Source organism: Neodiprion pinetum, chromosome 3 (assembly GCF_021155775.2).
Source record: "Neodiprion pinetum isolate iyNeoPine1 chromosome 3, iyNeoPine1.2, whole genome shotgun sequence".
In the NCBI taxonomy this organism is placed as follows: domain Eukaryota; kingdom Metazoa; phylum Arthropoda; class Insecta; order Hymenoptera; family Diprionidae; genus Neodiprion; species Neodiprion pinetum.
The window spans coordinates 37,342,162-37,362,655 of record NC_060234.1 but is presented as its reverse complement, the minus strand read 5'-3'; the positions used below and the strand labels follow the sequence as shown (position 1 = coordinate 37,362,655).

The 20,494-nt window shown below is 41.8% G+C and overlaps 2 protein-coding genes across 7 annotated transcripts in view; one reads left to right on the top strand and one right to left on the bottom strand.

Moving 5' to 3' along the window:
- The window catches only part of Msp300 (Muscle-specific protein 300 kDa), a 137,750-nt gene extending 122,914 nt beyond the window's left edge, over positions 1–14,836 (top strand). For all 5 annotated transcript variants that reach the window (XM_046618534.2, XM_046618537.1, XM_046618538.1 and 2 more), the window contains 9 exons: positions 294–596; positions 6,620–6,877; positions 7,879–10,617; positions 10,766–10,950; positions 11,268–11,306; positions 11,483–11,989; positions 12,096–12,339; positions 12,772–12,827; positions 13,163–14,836. In XM_046618534.2, the coding sequence (XP_046474490.1) occupies positions 294–596; positions 6,620–6,877; positions 7,879–10,617; positions 10,766–10,950; positions 11,268–11,306; positions 11,483–11,989; positions 12,096–12,339; positions 12,772–12,827; positions 13,163–13,382 (4,551 nt within the window). In that variant the 3' untranslated portion in view covers positions 13,383–14,836. The remainder of the gene's footprint in view (positions 1–293; positions 597–6,619; positions 6,878–7,878; positions 10,618–10,765; positions 10,951–11,267; positions 11,307–11,482; positions 11,990–12,095; positions 12,340–12,771; positions 12,828–13,162) is intronic.
- Positions 14,837–14,981: 145 nt separating this feature from the next.
- Hira (histone cell cycle regulator-like protein) lies at positions 14,982–20,072 on the bottom strand. 2 transcript variants are annotated; one of them, XM_046618541.2, is made up of 11 exons: positions 19,753–20,072; positions 19,610–19,672; positions 19,099–19,209; positions 17,970–18,568; positions 17,601–17,882; positions 16,983–17,248; positions 16,308–16,860; positions 16,036–16,225; positions 15,596–15,880; positions 15,387–15,481; positions 14,982–15,300 (listed from the first exon to the last, which is right to left on the bottom strand). In XM_046618541.2, the coding sequence occupies exons 1-11, from the start codon at positions 19,787–19,789 to the stop codon at positions 15,184–15,186; spliced, it is 2,598 nt and encodes an 865-aa protein (XP_046474497.1). In that variant the 5' UTR covers positions 19,790–20,072; the 3' UTR covers positions 14,982–15,183. The 2 variants fall into 2 exon arrangements, with proteins under 2 accessions (XP_046474497.1, XP_068990730.1); XM_069134629.1 differs by lacking the exons at positions 19,610–19,672; positions 19,753–20,072 and having other exon boundaries at positions 17,970–18,540; positions 19,099–19,186.
- Positions 20,073–20,494: the final 422 nt, after the last annotated feature.

Genomic DNA, 20,494 nt, shown 5'->3' with positions numbered 1-20,494 from the left:
AACGTAGGTACCCGGTCTAGCCGCCTGGAAAACCACTGTTTTGATCTTTGGTTGTATTTATCGCCTACAGAGACGCGAATATAAGCCGGAAACCGACTTCCAGCCACAGATTTCTATACATACATAGACTTCCGAGTCCAACATCGATGTAGAAATATCAGCGACCTTGTTTATTTTAAAGGCTAGAACGGTTGGCCGGCGTGAAGCATTAGTCGGAGAACATAATCCAGTGATGGTAAAAACCGTCTGACCAATCCGAAAAATTGACCAACATTTTCTTAACAAATTTTCAGGGTCTAAGCGGAGATTTGGGCGCTCGCGAGGCCCTTGTTGGAGAACTTCGGGCCGCAGCCGAACCTCTACGGGAGTCCTGCACGGCGGAGGTCGGGGAACGCGTCGAAGCCGCCGTCCAGGAGGCGGTCCAGGCCTGGGAAGATACGAGGGCGGAACTAGACGCCCTTTGTAACAAGTATAATCACGCCGTTAGACTTTGGCAGCAATATCGGGACGCAAGCGCCGCTGTCAAGGCTTGGGTCGACACGCAAATGGGCAGCGTGTCCAACTTGCCACCCGAAGAAGCAAGGAAGCAAGTCAAGGTATGTGGAAATTAAGATAGGCAGAGATAAGAAAAAAATTAAATTCTGACACGATACGTGGCGATTAATCGGCAATCAGTTGCATAATCGACGAACTAGCTTTATTCATTAATCGGTAACTGAAAACGAGTGTAAGACGTGGAAAAAGTAGGTGAATTCCAGAAATTCATACCGCGATAACCGCAATTAATTTTGAGCATGAAGTTAGTAACGTTACTGTAACGATGCATGTTTAGGAAAAATTGTTACTTCGCATTTTCAGGAATGTATGAAATTTGGTAAACCATGATAAAGGAAACATACTCTTAGTTCGAAATGCCAAGTTCTTTAAAGTCATTCTAAAGTTGCGAATTTATTATTTTATCACCTGATGGTTCGTTACGTTAACGTTACTAACTTCAGCACCGTAACAAATTATTGATTTCAATTGGGGTGTATAGATCAAGCTTCGTCGAGATATTTTTTTCAATTAGAATCAATTAGTAGGAAGCATTGTTATTTTAAAGCGTGAAAAAAAAGAAATGTAAATAATACACCACGGTCTTTTACTTTTCAATAAAACAAACCCCAATCGAATCGAGTCGAGTGATTGCTTGGCGGGATATACAAATTTCTAAAATTCACCCACATTGTTAGCCGTCTACTGGCATCCCCTCTTTAAGGTCACGGAGTAACCTATGCGAATGACTTTGACATTGCGATCAGCGTCCGATTACAGCGAAACTGAACCTTGAGTCGGTACCGAACACAGATCGACCGCACGCATTAGTGTTCGTCAATTGTGTATATGCACAAACACATTGGAAACGTGAGTCATCGATAGTCAGAATGATTCCAAAATTACCACCGTATGACGCACTTTTATAACACTGGCCTATTCAGAGGTATATTAGATACATACACAGCGGTGGTCCGATGCCGAAATGTATGCAAATAAGAATTGTTTGTTTTTTACTTTAATCACGTCTTGCCAGTTGGCACTGGTGAATAAGGTTGAGGGCATCGGTGAACGGTTTCCGGTCCTAATCGAGTCCATGACTCAATGGCTCAAAGGTTGTCGCAGGCATAAATCGTGCGATTTAGGGAAGGTCAGACGACGCTTTAACTATTTCCATTTTACGTCGTGCTCTAACATACTTACTTCAGGGAAAACTTGATATTATGAATTTTTCTTGATTTTTATAAAATTAACTTTCACGCCTAATCTAAGACGTACGATAATTCTCGTCGAATGATCTGCAAATTCCGATGCGCTCGAAGTATAGCAGTGTAATAAATTGAAACCGTACAAATCCCTGTTGCGCTCACTGCTTTTTTGGCGTATTAACCCTAATATTGTCACACCTTGGTAGAATCGTCTAACGCTCACGCGAGGTGAAATTCACCCCAGCTCTAAAAAAGTGATATCCTGCTTCAACAATGAGTTCTAAAAATCTAAAAAGGTATCTAGTTATTATTTAAGGATCGTTGAAAAAATTCTCTCAATATTCCTAACCAAAATTGATTGTTTAAATAGTGTAAAACGTCGTCACAATTTGGGTAAAACGGAATAAAAAACTTTTACGAAATTTTTTTTTACAAAAGTGATTTCGAGCAAACAAACTATGAAAGTCTATTTCTGAACTCTACGAGAAGTTTGAAAAATGTCGTGGGGCGGGGGGGTTCACACTCAGTGACCGATTAGGGTTAATCCGGAAGTTAGTAGAAGCGGAAGGCTTTGCTAATAGATCATGCGTAGCTTGATTAGCTTACACTTACGCGTGACGCACGCTGATTTCAAGATGCATACATATAATAGTTGTCAATTCAGTTGCAGCTTTAAGTTACCGTCAGCGCGTTGGACGCAAGTTCTTATCTGCAGCGTGCAGCCTCTTCGGGAGAGATTATCTTAATAACGTGGCCTCTAGAGATCAGGCAGTGTTTCTTGAACCTCATTAAAAATAAAATATAGAGATTGCAACCGTAATAAACCGGCTTTGACCAATCACTCGTTTACCTCTGTTCACAATATCTCGCAATAGGTTTCTTACTTTGGGGATATATTTTTAAATTATTTTTTATTTAATTCTTCGTGAGAAATGGTCAGTTTGAATAGATGTTAATTGAACGATTTTGCAACGAAACGAATACAGGTGTAGAAAATAAATCTCGCGCGTAAGAAACCCCTGTAAATGAATCGTCTCAGGGTGTATTATTTCTACGGAAAGACTTGGTACATCCGCTCCTCGGCTCGCCTTCATGGCCGGTTTTTGTTCCTAACCCACGACACCCCAAGGGTCTGACATATGGTCGGAAAATGAACAGTTGTCGCTGCTGCAGGGCGCACGTGATGTCATCGGGCATTGACAAATCGAACGCCACTGCGTCGCGGGTCGAAATTATAATTTTAGGAATTGTTTAATTCCATTTTCGATTAATAGTTTTAAAAAATGCACGCAGTTTGCTGTATTTTAGCGATACTGAATTGACTTCAATGCGAAAAAAAAATCCGTCTCGTTGAATCAGTGGGAAATAATTTTCCCAAAGAAAATAAGTCAGTTTAGTTTTTAGTTTATAATTTTGTTCTTCCTTCCTTTCTACATTTCTATAAAACAATCGCTGTTAACTTACGACTGTAGTATTTAGATAAACACTCGACCACCTAGTAATATAATAAAGTTACTAAAACAAAGTATTGAATTTTAACTGCCCATCGTAGGTATTTTTGTCTCTTACTAGGAATAAAATTCCAATAATTTATTTTTGAATTTTCATCGGGGTCTAGTCTCTAAATATATTGATTATAAAATTGAAATAGACCATTATCTTTCCTCGGGCGATCTCCACCCTCCCGGTCCTTCGGACCCCTTCAATGACTGATTATCCCGCATGGCTTTGGGGGGATCGTCGTATGACGCACGCGCGATCATCATCTCGAAAAGTGCGTCGGGCACGTGCAGAGTTCCGGCCGGTTATTTGAAAAAGCGTAGCCATTGTCATCCGCAGTGAGATCGCTCCGACGGCTCCCCTGTTTCTAAACGAGAAATCCCTGCAGGGTCGGGAAAAATGGCCGAAGATTTTTGGAAGGGTGCTCGGCGAGTCGGTCGGAGGGGTCGTCGACAGTCGACAGGGGAAGTATTGTGCGAGGGAGTCGGCGCATCGATCCTCCCAGACGCCAGTCTGGACCAGGGCGTCGCGACGCCTGCTTCACAGATACACATCCGCGTTCAGCCTTCGTTCGTGTGTATTCGCGCCTGCCGATCGGCGTTTCCGGATTTTTCGAATATTTGAAAAAAATTTTGGTCTCCTCCGAGCCTGAACTCGACGATGAGTTCATCTCGGCGGGCTGTCGAGTGTTAATTTTTTGCATCCATATCCTAACACAGTGTTCCATTATACGCTACAGTGATTTCGTCCCCGTTGTTGTTGCCCACGCTAATAAAACTCAGCTAAAATTAATACACCCGGGTCCGGGGTTTTTAAATGGATATAATCAGTCGGATCTATCTTATATTTTACGCCCACTTTCTCGGTATGCTGCTTGCGCAGACATGACGTTCCTTCCGAGCATCTGTACACACGTGTTTCGCTATCTCTATCTCTCTCTTTCTCTCACTTTCGTTCCAGTGGCTTAGGGCCACGTGATGTCAATTAGTGAAACGTCAAAGTGCAGTCAACGGCACGTGAAGATTATTTTACCGCAAATGAGCGAACTATGTGCACTCCGGAAGAACTAAAGGTATAATAGCGTTAAGAAGCACGTATCGTGTAACTTTCGTTTTTTCTTCACTTTTCTGCAATGTTCCTTACTTACAGTTCATCGGAGTTCAATCGTTTTAATCGCAGTAAGTCTGCAGCTTCAATTGATCGAAAACATGACCCAATTACTGTAAGATCACTTCAGAGATTAGTACAAATAAGAAAGAAGAAGAAACATGTTTGATAAAGGCACGTTGTATAATTAGTTCTGCTATCTTGGAATGTTAAACAATTTCTCTAGCTAAGTCAGCACTAAACTTATCTCGCATGTCATATCTCAGATATATGAAATGAACTAAGCTTCTTAACTTGCACACATCTGAAAAACTGCGCTTGCTACATAATAAAAATTGAACTATTTGAAAGTCTGTTTTGTACGAGAAGGTTTCTGAAAACTGTGGTATTCAGACGAGAGACGGACCACCGATGATAGCCCACGTACTTCAACGTAATTTAGTTGGTTCGGAATAGAGCTTATAGACGGGGACTAAAAATGTCAATGACCCAACATTTATTTTCGGTTCGTTATACCGTCGCTTTCTTTTTATTAAAAAATTTGTACAGACATGTACAAGAAATTGGTGCGGAAAAGCATTTAATATTCTAAAAATTTGTCTCTCAGTTTTTATCACATAAACGTACATGGCAGCGGTTATTTACGATTACAAAGACTTCAAACTTTACTTGCAAAGAATTTTTGTACCTGCACATGGATATAATACGAAAATTGAGTCCTTAGTTGTTGCAGCGAGCATTTTAATTAAATTGATTAACTTCGTAGACAGTACCTACCTATAATACTGTGTTATTGCAAGCGAAAGGGCATTAGACCGATTGACTAAAGTACCGATTAATTACCCGATCTCATTACTTGAGTATCAGGAGCTAACTGTATACTCGATCGTTGTTTAATTAAATATAGTCTAATTAAGCGAACACGAATAACACACTTGGTAACTTGGCGATTACGTCAAATGCTTCCGAATCATCACGAATCCGTTGAGCGTAATTCGCCATCTGGTCGCTGTTGCTGGTTTCTACGGCCTGCTTAAACATCTGTTGACATATATGCACGAAAGTAGCTCGAATTTATTTTATTTTCTCAATTAACCGCGGGAGATGAGACGCATTCGATGTATCGCTAAATTTGATCGATTTTAAGAATATAAAATTTATCCATACTGTAACGAAATACGGATAGTAATGAAACGGCAAAGATCCTTGGATTGTCGATGAAATTCTATGCATATACGCTGCCAACCGCGGTTGAAATTCGTTTCAAAATTATAACACTCCTGTAGCCTGGTGGAGAGCGACGGAGGAGACTGAAACCTCGTGGTGATATCTATAAATATCCTCAAAGTCACAATAAACACACGCTCGCGCACAAGAGTTGGTTTGTTCCGGGGCAAATACCAGCAAATATATAAAATACCGGCAGCTGCCGTAGTTCCCGCGTATTACATACGAAATGGAAATTCCTACGGCCGATATAGTGAAAGTTTTAATACATTTTTTGCTTCGTTCTCAGGAAAGAATATGAATATAGGTATGAATTATCGGCATCATTTTGTGCTGCTGTGGAATTTTTGTATAATATACAAATAATGCTTGACGGTTATAGAAGTTGTTGATCTCGGAATCGTTCGGTTGCGTCAGTATTGATATTAGAATATTATGTAGCTTTTGAAACGAGAATCCTTAACGTTTGGAGAAAAGAATTTCTCAAACACGTTTAAAGCTGCACCGATAATACAGACGGCTAAAAAAAGAACAGCGTCTATCGGCACTCTCGTTCGGGTAATAATATTATATATCCGTTATTGTTACGTACTTTCATACAGCAAGTAACATTGATACGTAACGATAACTCGTCGAATCGTAATTGGACCTTGAGAAACGATAATTATTACGCATTTGTAAACAGCATTAAGATATTCTTTGGATATATTTGAATTAATTTTATTACAAGTAGCAATTTCAGACACGTTTTCTCGAAACTTCTCTTTTGCGACAATTTATCACAAAATTACGAAAAACGAATTCATAAAGTTTATATAAACAGGGTTTCCCTCAGTTTAAATTAAGGGCATTAAACTGTTAACAAATCTAGTCCAAAGTTAATTCTATTTGAAATTTAACTACAAAGATCTGCAGATCGTCGATTGCGTCACTGAATTAATGCCGTTGAAATCTTGCAATAAATTTCAGAAAAAAATGTTTATTTCAATTCTCCTCGTTCAATTTTTAACGTCTTTTCTTTTCTCATCAATTGTAAAATGCAGGTTTGCGAGGAAACACTGGCCGAACACAAGGAGAGATTGGCCGAACTTCGTGGACTTGTGGCACAGATCGCCTCGGACGTTGGCCTTGACGCAGGCGGCCCTTTACACACGGAGGTCGAGGCGCTGGGTCGCCGTCTTGAGGATGTAAGGGAAGCCCTGTCGACTCTGGCCGACACAGCAGACGCCAGAGCGCTGAACCAGGAGTTGGCGATCGGTGATCTTAACCATACGAAGATCTTCCTCGACTCTGTCCAGCAGGTGTGTACGCAATTTTCAGCGACGTAAACTTTAAATGATACCGGCACCAACCCCCGTGTCTGTAACCTGGAACGGAAGTGCGTGATTTGTGTAACAATTTGCATTGTTTTGCAGTGCCGGAAGAAGCGAGCTTGTACGTTAAGTAGATATATGTTTATAGATCGTTATCTTCCCGTTACGTTCTTGTCAGAGTAGTCTTCGAGAGTGGTCAGAAATCTTGCTTATCGTATCCTCGGACGCTCTCTTGAATATATCCAGATACGGTGTCACCGGCACAAGTACCGCTCTTGACACAGTCTACTACGTGTGGCTCTTGGGATGGTTTTGTTCGTGTAAACAAAAATAAGTTCAATCGGAAAGTGGACCGGCTAATAAAGAGAATATAGCGCAACTTTGCTTGAAAAAAAACAAAATGAAGAAACAATTATTCATCGGTACCTCAGAAACAGACGGGTTGTGGATTTTTAGCTTAATTGGTGATTTCGAGGTGTAGATTGAATAAACGTGTATACGTGGCGTGGATTTACGATATTGCGAGTTATTAGTCACGGCGCCTTTCCCGTTGATGTTAGCGCGGGCATTTGGCGCGATTCTGGTGCTTGGCACAACTCAATCATACCCCCCGGCACACGCTTATATTTTAATTGTAGTTTCGAAACAATTTGTTATGTCAAGGTCAGTAGGCTCACTGAGTGGCAATTACATTGGTCACGGAATCCGCAACAGCTGAGTGGCTGTGGTTCCTATAACTTAACGTACACTGGAGTTTCGAAGGCGGCGTGAATTCCCCGATAGAATTTCCATTGCAGTTGCAATCGCCCGATTCAAGATCAAACAGCGATTACCGACATGCTATATCCCCCACAGTTTAAGATGAATCTTTTTTCTTCCGCTCCGTATGAAAACATTTACCAAACAGTGTTTCACTTTTACTCCGTTACCATGTGTAAATACGTCTTTCGTTAAAATAATTACGCAACACAATCTTATCTCGATTCCAGAGTCTCGCGGCCGTAGGTCATGGAGATTCAAAGGAGCAACTGAAATTACTCAGAAATCATCTCCTAGCGTTAACGCGAACGGAGCCTCATTTGCAGTCGATAAAAGACCGAGCCCTGGAGACTGCACCTCAAGAAACCTCCGTGGTCGAAGTACTGCAACTATGGCAGAGGGTCTTCCGAGAGACTTTCCAGCAGTATCATCGGCTGTCGGCTCGATTGGTTCGTTCGCAGGACGGCGCGGCTGCTTTGCGTCTCTGGCAGGAGTATCTCGCTCATGTTCAAGACTTCCTGTCGATGGGAGTCCCCGGGGATTACAGCGGCCTCTCAGAGCACAGACACCTGTGCGAGGTTCACAAGAACCTGCTAACTGATCAGCAGAACCTCTTGCTGACCGTGAATTCCGAGGAGGGTCGCGAACTCTCCGTGGCCGAGCAGTTTAACGCCTTGACGAATCTCCACAATGAGACTCTCGCAAAGATCATGGAACGACATGCCGCGGTGCGAGACCGTCTCGCTGCTTGGGAAAAGTACAGACATGACCAGAACAGGCTTTTGGCCTGGCTCAAGGAGACGGAGAGGGAAAGGAGCAGACTCCAGCTCCGGTTCATCCATCTGCGAAGACTGGACAAGGTCCTCGCGAGAATCCATTCCCTCTTGGAGAAATTACCCGCTGGCGAGATGCAGGCCGAGTCTCTTTCCGGCCTGCAAGAATCTCTGCTGGTCAACTGCGACGAGGCCCTTGCCGCTTCGGTGCGCATGGAACACGCCGCGAATACGCAACGTATAGCAAACATTCGGGCTGGACTTGAAACTTGGAAGGACTTCGTCGTCCGGATACAGGAGCTCAGTGAACAGCACGAAAAACAAAGCGCCAAAATCACATCTGCCTTCCAAGAAGTCAGCCAATCGCTGAACAACGCCTTCCTCCTTGGACCCAGCAGTCTAACGCGAACTCGTCAAGAGCTCGACTCGCTTCAGGATGTCAAGGCCAAACTGGCTGCTACCACCTCCGATCTTGAAGCGCTTGGTATAACGGCCGAACAATTGAAGGAGTGCCTGAGTCCTTCCGAAATGAAGTCCCTGAACCAGCACGGTTCTCTTCTGTGGCAGCAGCACGGGGACCTCGAACATCAGTTGGCTCTTCTTGCTCACAGACTAGGAGAACGATGCGGCCTTTATAACCGCTGGGAAACTAGACGATCTCGATTGATCACTTGGACAGTAGATGCCGAGGATAGAATACAGAACTGTGACTCTATGGCTGTGGATGAACCTGAAGAGGCTCTGAAGAGGGTAGAGTCCGAACTTCAAGCCGAAATGGCTCTTAAGCAGAGGGAATTGGACTGGCTTCAGAACACTGGTAAAGAGTTGATTGAGGTTGCAGAGGACAGCACGGAGAGAGAGAAACTGGAGAGATCGTTAGACGAGCTCAACGAGAGATGGTCGAAGTTGTTGAATGCCAGTAAAGCTCGGACAAGCAAGATAGAAGACCTGGTTCACACGACTAATAACTTGGAAAGACGAATAGCCGAGATAAGACAGTGGCTCGGAGGAATCGAAGTGCAGTTGAATGAGCCGTTCATCCTTGAAGCAAGGAGTCAGAATGCCGTCGACAAGAAGATCCAAGATCACGACGTCCTGCAGAAGATGATCGAAGCCGAAAGCGGCAACATCGGAGAGGTTCTGAACCTGTGTGAAATACTGCTCAGTGATTGTGACTCTTGGAAGGCATCCTTCAACACGGATGCCATCAAGTCTGGGATGGACGGTTTGGAACGACGGTGGAAAGCGGCTTGCGTTGGTTCCGCAGAACGCAAACGGAAGATCATGATTGCGTGGAAGCTGCTCCAGCAGTTGGAGAAGCTAAAAACGGAACACGAAGAGTGGCTCATAAAAACCGAATCGGAATTGCAGAAGCTCGAAAGTCATGTCGATGACCTGTCGAAAAAAGAGACTGCGAAGACTGTGCAGAAGGCCAAGAAGATGTTAAAAGACGTCGAAGCTCACAGTCCCGCTCGTCAGACACTCGAACAGAACTACAGCCGCCTCGCTAAGGGTGGTTTGGAGCCTGACAATTTGAGATCTTTGACCGCTGATGTTCGTGGAGTAATCGATAGGTGGAACGCGCTTCGACCCAGAATTGATGCGGTGTTGACTGCGCTGCAAAGCGAGCAGAAGAGTTATCGCGAATTCATCACTATTCACGGCACAGCTGTCGTTGCGCTGACGCAAATCGACGTTCGGTTGACGCAGCTTCAGCACTTGGCTACTCCAGAGCAAAAAGCCTCTCCGCGAAAAAGGATGCAGCAACTTGCAGAGATAGCAAAAGAATTGGTAGCGCTGGACGCGACCCTAGAACGGGCTGACAAATTAGCGTTGAAAGTGATGGAGGAGAGTCACGCCGACGATGTCGGTACTATTCAGGAACTTGTTGACGAATATCAACTTTTGTGGAAGGACATTAAATCCCGTCTCGCCGATCTCCCCGCTCAAGTTGAATCGCAAGAGAAAATGGAAGTCGACGCAGCCATACAGGTGGAAACACTTAAATTTGAACAAGATTCGGCTGTGCAGGTTGACACCTTGCCAAGAATTGTTAGGATGACCTCGTGCGACGCTTATCTCATGGAATTGGAAGGTGCGATTAGAGAGTGTCGAGCCGCACTTGATGCTCTAGAGGTTACTGTCACACCGGATCCCGTTGCTGGACCGGGTCTTCCTGCCGCTGCGAAAATCATGGTTAGTATTAATGCTGAATCATTATTACCGAAGTGATGGAAACTCCTCACAGAATGTGATGAAATTCAAATTACATTCTGTGCACTTTTGGATTCCACCATTATGTCTCTTCCGCCGTATTTCTATTCCTTTGTACTTGTTCACCCAGGCCAAATTGATTGGAAGCTGTCAATCCTCCGTGGAATTGGTCAGACATTTACACGGTTTGCTGGTCGGAGACGAGAAGCTGAGTGAAGAAGCTGCGAAGAGTTCTGAAGTCGCAGTACTGACAGCTCGATATGAGGAACTTTTGATTCGAGCACGAGCTCGAGAACAGCAAATAAGAGAAATCAGGTACTTTACCATACGGCGTGATATTTGCTTCTGAAATTTTCTGATAGTCTTCATCGTGGAATTTATTTTAACGCATTAACAACGGAGAATAACGCTTTCATTTCAGCCTAATTATGATCACACTATAAAGTCTGGCTATAATTTTTTACAAACGGTGATTGCTCTAACTACAATTAATATTATACACTTCGAGAATTCGATCATACAGATTTTTTCCAGCTTTTAATAGTTTTAAGCAATATTAATCAACCAACTGATCAAAAATAATATATTCAACGCCACTGCAATACTAACTAAAATTTATTCTTCGTATCCAGGTCTCCTCTCTCAGACGATTACTCTTTTCCATGCGAACAGTGAGTCTTTTAACTTACCAGCTTACAATATTAACAGTGCATGATATGTATTATAATCCGCAGTTTCAAACGAAACACCACAATCTCCGTGCAAATACACAACAAACATGCAAATGATTAATTAATACTACCGCATAGGAACTCTTGTTAAAACATCTCTCTTCTCCGTAATACAGTGACGGCGGAAGATTGACATGCCCGCTTTGCTCGCGGCGAAATTGGGCTCAGCTTGATAATGATCTATGGAGATTAGAGAAGTGGCTACAGCTGGCAGAGGGTACACAAAGCGAGCAGCAATCGCCGCCGAGTGATATAGAACAACTCGAAGACGTGATACAAGACCACCGTGAATTCCTACTCGATCTTGACAGTCATAAGAGCATAGTCGTCAGTCTGAATATAGTGGGAACTCATCTCGCTGATCACACGGAAGATATAGAACGTGCAAACGAACTGCGGGAAAGATTGGCAACGGCGAATATGCGCTGGGACAGAGTTTGCCAAGCAGCAGGCTCGTGGCAATCGGCGCTGCAAACAGCCCTCATGGGCAATCAGCAGTTCCACCGTATTATCGAGGAACTCGTAACTTGGCTCGAAAGAACCGAGGTTTCGATAAGAGCCAGCGAACCCATCGACCTAACGGAAAATAACAACATCATCCAGGCAAAGTACAACAAGTTCAGGTGAGTTCGCCCAATTCTTTGCGGATAAAGACGATCAGCGATGATATAAGATCGGACTGGAGAAATACCCGTGGACCACTGTCCTACTAACTATGTTACGTTTTAGGGAGCTGCGCAGTGATCTCGAACGATGCGAACCTCGCGTATTGTCTCTGCAAGAGTCTGCTAACCAGTTGCTGGAAGAACGCGGCGAAGCTCGTAAACGACTTTCGGAACTTCGTCTTCGGTTGCAGTCGCTTCGTCGACTGACCGGAATTTACGCCTTAAAATTGGGCGCAGCTCTTGGACTAGATCCACGAGAAGTGGGCCTCGCTGCAACATCTTCGTCGCTTGCGTCCCTTTCTCAAGATGTAAGTATTTACTCAATCACAAGAAAGTATTAACTCTGTAACGTAAAATTTCGCAACACTAACGGATCGTTTTTTTTTTTTTTTGCAATCAGCGATGAATATATTTTATTCTGTGCGATTAACATTGTAGTAATGAGAAACTTTTTAAGAACGATAAATTGCATAATGCGAAAAATGAGTTCTGACGTTGTTCATATTTAGTCAAAATTATAACGTTTTCTTTGGTATTATTGGATTAAGGTAACCCAGGTAATTGCACCAAAGTAGAGCCACATCTAGGTAAAAATAATAATAATAATGTAGTTTGATGGGATTGAGAAAAACGATGTAATGTATATTCGCCTGTCTAAATTTCGCTCTTACGTATTGAAGTAGAAACCACACAGTGCACCGTATCTATAGTTTTCGTTTTCTTTTTTTGTTTAATTTTAGTTACTCGACGAAGCTACCTCAGGAACTGTTCAACCCCACGACACGGCTGCTGGAGAGTATGTTTCACTATTTCCTTGTATACAATCATTAAGAAATAAAAGTATGACACTCGTTTTAAGCCCGTCAAGTGTTCGTTGTTGAATACGGACGTAAGTCCAGTCGGAGATTAACGAATTTGATTGAAATACGTGATATCGAAAACACTAATTTTCTTCAGAAGAATTATAGACCAAAGCAATATATTTTGCTGAAACGTATTTTAAAAATAGCGTTTTATAGTTTTCACTCGTAGAGCACCTGTATATCTGTAATTTTATTAGTTGGAGTTTGTCATTTCAGCGACGGGAAAAAATTGACCTGTTCATTACATTGCCGTTTACCTGTGTTTCAGTGGTGACAACGAAGATCGAACCGTATTAGCGCGAGGATATCGGTTCTTGGGACGTGTTTTACGAGCCTCGCTTCCGATCCAAGCGTTAATGCTGTTGTTGCTTGGCGTTGCAACTTTGGTACCTTCGGCGGAAGAAGATTACAGTTGCACGCTATCTAACAATTTGGCGAAAAGCCTCAGTCCATCGTTTGAATATACTAACGGACCTCCTCCCCTGTAACAGTGTCAAAGACATTAATACTTCTTCTCAAATGCCAGTCAGTATAGACTTTACAGCATGATGTAATCTGTGCTGGAGTAAAAGTGGCTAAGTGCAAAGAGTTAATTATTCGGTGGAGGCGACTACGCGCGTTATTCGTACATTTTCATCTCTCATTACCTAGCACAGTTTATACTGCTGTAATGTTAGATTATAGTTAGTTTTACAAGAAGATTTTGTAAATAAAGAAAACATATATAGCGGACCAAGCGGTTGAATATTCGTAATGGCTGGCAGAGAATAATTGTTATAATTTATTTTACGTTCTTTTGTATATTATGATGTAATATTGCGTGTACGGATCGCTCGGAAGAAGTCTTGATATATGGATGTGTAATTACCAAATCTTGACGTCTGAAATTGATATATATTATTACGACTGTTGCATTTATGATTTTGAAAGAAACAAAAGTATGTACATCAAGCGAGAAAAGTACATACGACGCCGAGATAAAACGATTGATAAAAAAGAAAAGGCTGACATCCTTTGATGGTAATGTATACTTATATTCTACTTAATCAAACACGCGTGCCGTATGAAATTTAATACCGCTACTACGTAATATCTATACACTATAATTTGCGATAACCGACACATGTTATTATTATACGTAAATTAATATCGGATATGATCACAATTTTATTTATATCATTTTTTGTTGTTGAAATGCGTCTTATTTATTATTACAATATTCGTGTCCAAATTGTGATCTTATCCAAATATATGATAAAACAAAAATCAATCCCGCAATATACCCTGATTAACCTCTCGTATAATATATTATAAAGTACTTTTATTTAACATTATAATACATGTATTCCTACTGTACGCAACATTCATACTATAGAGGGGAACAAAGGATACTTGCCTAACTTTATTTTTCTATATTGTTTTAGTTTTATTGCGATTTAGTTATAAGTCTGATTTTGAAGAGTGGAACATTCAAAGTCAGACTTAGAACAATATCCATGGTCCGATGGTGCTATTCCAGTTGCGGTTTTCTCGACAGAAGGAAATTAGATATGTACAATATAATTGATTTAATTGTATAATCAATTGTTATTATATTACTGCCGTGCGTGTATCTGAATCAGAATGCGAAAGTTTATCGAATGATGGTACGAACAATGTGTGTATACCATGTTGAAAGTGTAACAAGAATCGAAAGAAATTGTTCCGAAAACGAACGAGAAATTATTGAACGCACAGATTAACCATAAGTTAATTGGCGAAATAAAATACGAATACTTACCGGGCCTAAAGCCAAATAGTTACGCTTGATAATTTACATGTTTTTTGCTTATTGCACATTGAGCTTTGTTACGTATTTTTATAAAGAAAGAGCTTAACGGTGGTGTACATCTATCGATATTATAATATATTGCTATAAACACTATTAAATACAATGCAGTTATTTCGCGTGTATTTTTTCTATATCCTTCCCTTTCCCTCGGATTACGGTTTGAAAAAATTTATAACGATCTGTGTATTTGTCAGCAAAGTTTTAATCGTGCTGATACAAGTTTCCAACATAAAAAGTAGTGACAACTTCACCAAACTCATTTCATAATAATTTATTTTCACTATCATACAACGTAAAATATAAAAATCTGTACAGTCTTCATTGATAAATGTTGCAATAAATATACATTTTGTATAGTAGTTAGGTATATCTATGTATATATGTATATATATGTATATATATATAAATATCATTGTTGCAATGAAAATTCAGTCTACCGTGTCGTCGTACCGTTATTATCATGTCTGTTTCATCGCTGCTAACTGTTCAGCATATTCCAGATACAGCCTTTGCCAGCGCAGATGCCCCCCAACAACAGCCAATACGTCGCTCAGCAACTTGTGTTTGTTCATCCCCTGACCCGAGTAAGTAAAATTTTATTACTTTCGAATTATCAATTAAAATTAAGGAAAAATGTATTTAGTGCTGGTTTGTTACATACCAGCATTGTAGGTTCCCAGGCACTTTTTGCAGCCGATCCATGACTCGGTCCCAATAAATCATCGAGTATTATCCTTAAACGTTTCTCTAATCCATCTGTAATAAAGATTCAACTTCAAAATGTTAAACTTTGTATCATTAAATAGTGAGCAGATTAGATACGAGCCAAACAATATTACAAAGCCAACATGACCGTCCTTCACAACTTGCCTTGAGTTAACAAAAAAGATACTAATGCCATAAGCCAGTGGACGTATTCTTGCGAACTGCCGAGCGCTTTCGAAGCGAGAAGTTGTTGCTCCAAATAAGCAACAACACTTGGCGCACTGTGAGGTGGTCTCGGGTGTGGTGGCGCACTTCCCGCTGTACGCTGAAGAGCTTCCTGCAACGATGATAGTGGGCCTCGCGGCGCTCTGCCACCAGACGTGCTGGAAGCCACTTGAGACGACCACCGCCATACCGGATCCTGGTTATCACCAATCAAGAGCCAAGTACCTGATGTATCGTTTGGAAAAAAATAATTGAGTTACGGATTTACAGGTGGATAAGAAATGTTACAGCCAAATATGCAATAAACGACTTATTTCGCAACTATGAAATAAGTGAAGTGACCGTCAAATTAGGGAAAATTATCAAGAACTTAGTCTTACCCATTTCTTTGTGATATATGTATGCTCGGGCGTTCGTAAATGATAAATGTGGCATCCCGTTGTGTATGGTACAGGACAAGAGTGATGCTCCAGGTGAGACTAAATGAACTGCTGAAGTTGAGACGATGAGACGAGGAGATGGACCGAATTCCCATACTCTGACGGCACCGCAGCTTGATATGACCATTACCTTGCAGAAGAAATAGGTATGTAAGCTATTTCTAAGTGCTTCGCAGAATCGTCAACTCTTAGAATAAAAACAATCAACTGACCATGTTTCCAATGGCATATAATTTGGCCAGTGGTGCTGGAGGAGCCAGTGGAGGAGCAGGTCTCGATCCTTTAGCTGGATGAAAAGTGTGAATACTGCCGTCTTCTAGTGCTAATACTATAACTGCCGGGGAAGCGGCCAAGGCCACCGCATTATAACCGAGGTACAGTTCCCAAATAGGTTCGGAATCGGTGCCCCTGAATACTTGCAGGTGAGCCAATCCTTGACTACTTGTGACGGTCACTGCATAGTGTCCGGCTTGTTGAGACAAAGAGCTGGATGGCTTTATCGCAGGGAAAACAATGTGATTTGCACTTCTTTCTGCAACTAATTTCAGTCTTTTGCTAAGGGTAGAATGATGCGGTTTCGAGGCAGTCTGTTCACGACGTTTTAACGTCAGTGTCGGCACTGGTGTTGCAGGCAGTGTGGCATTCAATGCTGAACTGACATTGGGAGTAACAACATCGTCTCGTTTCTCTATGATAATAGAACTCTTCGTTTGTGATGTGCTAGTAAACGTTGGGGGCCCTACACCTCCACCTATCGATGTGTCCCTGTAGAAAATACAAAAATTTGGTCTCCATCGCTTGATGAACTTAGCTTAAGAAATCAAGTGCAATATCTAAAGATTTCAGTGCAATCATGATCAAAACTTCGTTATTATTTTTCAGCTCACATTGTGTCTGGTGGTGGCGGTATGAACATGGGTGTAATTCTTCTCCTTCCATCCGAGGTCCTCGTCTCAATTTGTTTATTGATAGGGCCTTTAGCTGGTGTTGAAGTTATAGAAGGAGGAGGCGTATTGTTAGCCGGTACTGGCCGCGGTGGACAAGGCTGAGAGGGTGGCGCTGGAGGTTTCAAGTTGAGCAGCTCAGGGGCCTCCATGACCATACAACCCCCTTGAACCAGTGGTTTACCATACATACGTTCGTGGAGAGTGCTCTGTAAAATGACATCCGATTGCTTACTTCCCTGCTGTACGCATTCTATCTTTTTATTCAAATTAATCTCGTTGCTGTTTACTAGAGAGTATCTCGCTGCAGCAGGCTCTAAATTCTGTTGGCAAAGAACTGAGTATTCGATTTATACTTCAAATCTTCAATTGTCGTCAATACTTTAGATTTTAGAAACTCCTTATTCACTTTATTTTATTTCAATCCGTTACTATCGAGTCGTTTGATGGTTGTGCAGTATGCGAGGAGTTACTTGTTAAAAGTCGAAGTATAAACATACACTGGACGACCCATTATGACTTGAAAAACGATTACATTAAAGATAACACATGTAAACATACCTGCTCTGTGTGGTCTAGTGGCTGGCCAAGCTCCTGCTGCGTAAATTCGATGAAAACGACTGACCCGTCCCAAGAGCAGGCAGCCAATCTTAGGCCACATGGAGACCAACTGGCATCCAGTACTGAATGAGTAAACAATTCGTGCACCACAACCAGAGGCCTCTTGAGTGACGTCAACCACACCGAAAGTGAACGATCTCGAGATCCGATCGCAACGCAACAATACTGTTGAGGTTTCGTGCTACCTGGAGGTTTTTTTTGTAGAATATTACCATTGAATCTCTGAAAATTACAGAAGCGGACATGAATTTTGTGGCAATATGTAACAGTATAATCGTGGTATCAAAAATATCAAATATTTTCACGTACAACGCAAGTGACAGCCTTTCTGTGTCCAACAAAGTCTTTGTCTTGTGTCCAGCCATCTCTTTCGATAATCTGTGCAGTCGGACCTCCACCATTCATTGCATGGGCTGAAACCAGGTACTGTCCATCAGGGCTCCAGGATAATCGAAGAACGTGAGTCGTGCCACCACACTCTTCGAATGGCTCTGAAATTAAAGCTTCTTCAGCCCAGTCTGTAGTCCGCCAAACTCGTAATGTTTTATCATCGGACTGCGACGCCAAGTACTTTCCGACTGGGTCCCAAGTGACACCTTTTACTAGCCCGGTATGTCCTTTCAGTACAGCGACCACGGCTGGGAATTTAGATGCATCCCATATGATGACACTGTTGTCAACAGATGCTGAGGCCAGCCAAGGACTATGAGGTGCCCACGCTAAGTCTAGGACGTCTCCTTCGTGGGATCTGAGTGTCGCTATACATCGCCAAGTCTCGACTCCGGCTTTGCTACCAAAGATAGAACTTCCACCACTACCTCCCGATAGTCTCCATATCATTATGAGCTTGTCATCTCCTCCCGAGGCCAACAAGCCACCACTGCTCCAACGAACACAATTTACACATGCTGTAAGAATGTGTCACACGAGAAAATATACATTACTTATACATAGGCAAATGGAATGTAGTCAGCGAGTTTTATCAACTCAGGATTTTGGCAAGTCAAATACTTGAGAGACTGGATGGAATGAGGGCTAAACGAGTATCAATTTTGATTTACTGTTTCTTCAATATGACTCAGTGTAAAGAACTGGACTGATTGTATTAAATCAGTTTGTTCGGTAACAAATAATAGTTTGTATTTCTAATAGAACCTGAGCCTGAAAGTATATCGTATACTCCTCGTTCAATTCCAATTGTTTGTTGTTTCTTTCTCTGAGTTTCTGAATAAGTAGTTGCAGGTAGCATAAGCATTTTCAAAAACATTGCAATACCTGACCTGTTGTAGTATCAGATACCAAACAGCATTATGGTAAAGGTACGGTAAAAAATTCAAATAATTGTCCAAATAAATATTATTTCCTGATTTGAATTTTCTCCTTCAAACCAGTCTCTGGATTACTATGATTGACAACATCGACATAAATAATTGGTTACCAAGATGATTATCTAGTTGACACAGCATTCTAGGAACATTTTGATTAATCTCCGCAGACTCATCAATTATTGGCTGCATATTCCATATTACCACTCTGCCGGAATCACCTCCTATTGAAACAATAAAAAACAGATTATTGTAAAGCATAGTATACAATCTCAGATTTTAATAATATTAGCACATCTTCCTAATTCAACGACAAACGGTTAATAATCCATGCTTGCTTTGATTATCCAACACGCTCAAATTGAGACAAACTTTAACCCGATTGACACGGAGAACTTGATACGAAACCAGTAACGAATTATTGAGATTCATAATATTAGGATAAAACATGTTTCCCTACTCTGAACATCGGTAGCAAAGTGTAGACAGATTAAAAATGGGCGGGTTTTTAAATCCTAACCTATCGGACATTGCCCTTCGCGCAGGGGCCGATGGACCGAACGCTGACAAAAATGTTTGTTTTTTAAAATCCATCCTCCGAAATAATAACAAAAAGTAACTCACCTTGTCCACCAGTCGCGAATCTTTTGCCATCAGGATGTATATCAACAGAAAATATGGGAAATTCTAGAAATGTATAAAATATGAATAAAGATTTTCGAGTCGGATTTGAGGTTAGGTATCGGTTAAGAGATTGCGGTACAAACCATCGTGAGTAACCCAGTTAGGTTTCAGCAGTTTCATTTTAACAAAATGTGCAAGATATTTCACACCGTGTCACAATTATCAAAGAAATTCTATAACTAAAACTGAATTCATAACCTTTTTTTTTCGAGAAAAAAATATGTGTATGCATGTATTCGTGTATGTACGTTCAATCGTTCAACCGCGAAAGCTTCATGGCACCGCAACTAAAGTACCTAGCCGCGGCGAATATCGCGCTAGCGACGCCAAAACTTCTCATTCGTTCAAACGATCCTGCGGATGGACCGACGGACCGACGTGAACCTCGAGAGCAAACGTGAGAAAGCCGGCATCACGCGTGGCCCTTGATAGCGCCAGGGTGGTGGCACCATCGGTGACCATTTGAGGAACCACCCGACCAGTGAATCCCCTGTATCCATGCCGCTTTGGCGTCAGATTAGTGAGAACGGCTGGGGAAGGAACGTCGCCGCGTAGAAGAGCGATCGGATTGACTGATTGAGGACGCGGGTGTGCAGCTTCCTTCCGATTGCTCCCTCAAAAGAGTGGGGGTAAAAATATAGAAAGATGAGTAGATCGAAACGCCGCAATATCGAATTTTTAAAAAAGCCAAAACTTGACATATAGAATTCAAAAGTGTTGGCAATCGAAGGATGGAAAAGTAAAAGATTGAAAAGATCAGAACATAGAATGCCAAACGGTCGAATACTCGGAATTCCTCTCGGTAATATAGAATCGTATACGGAT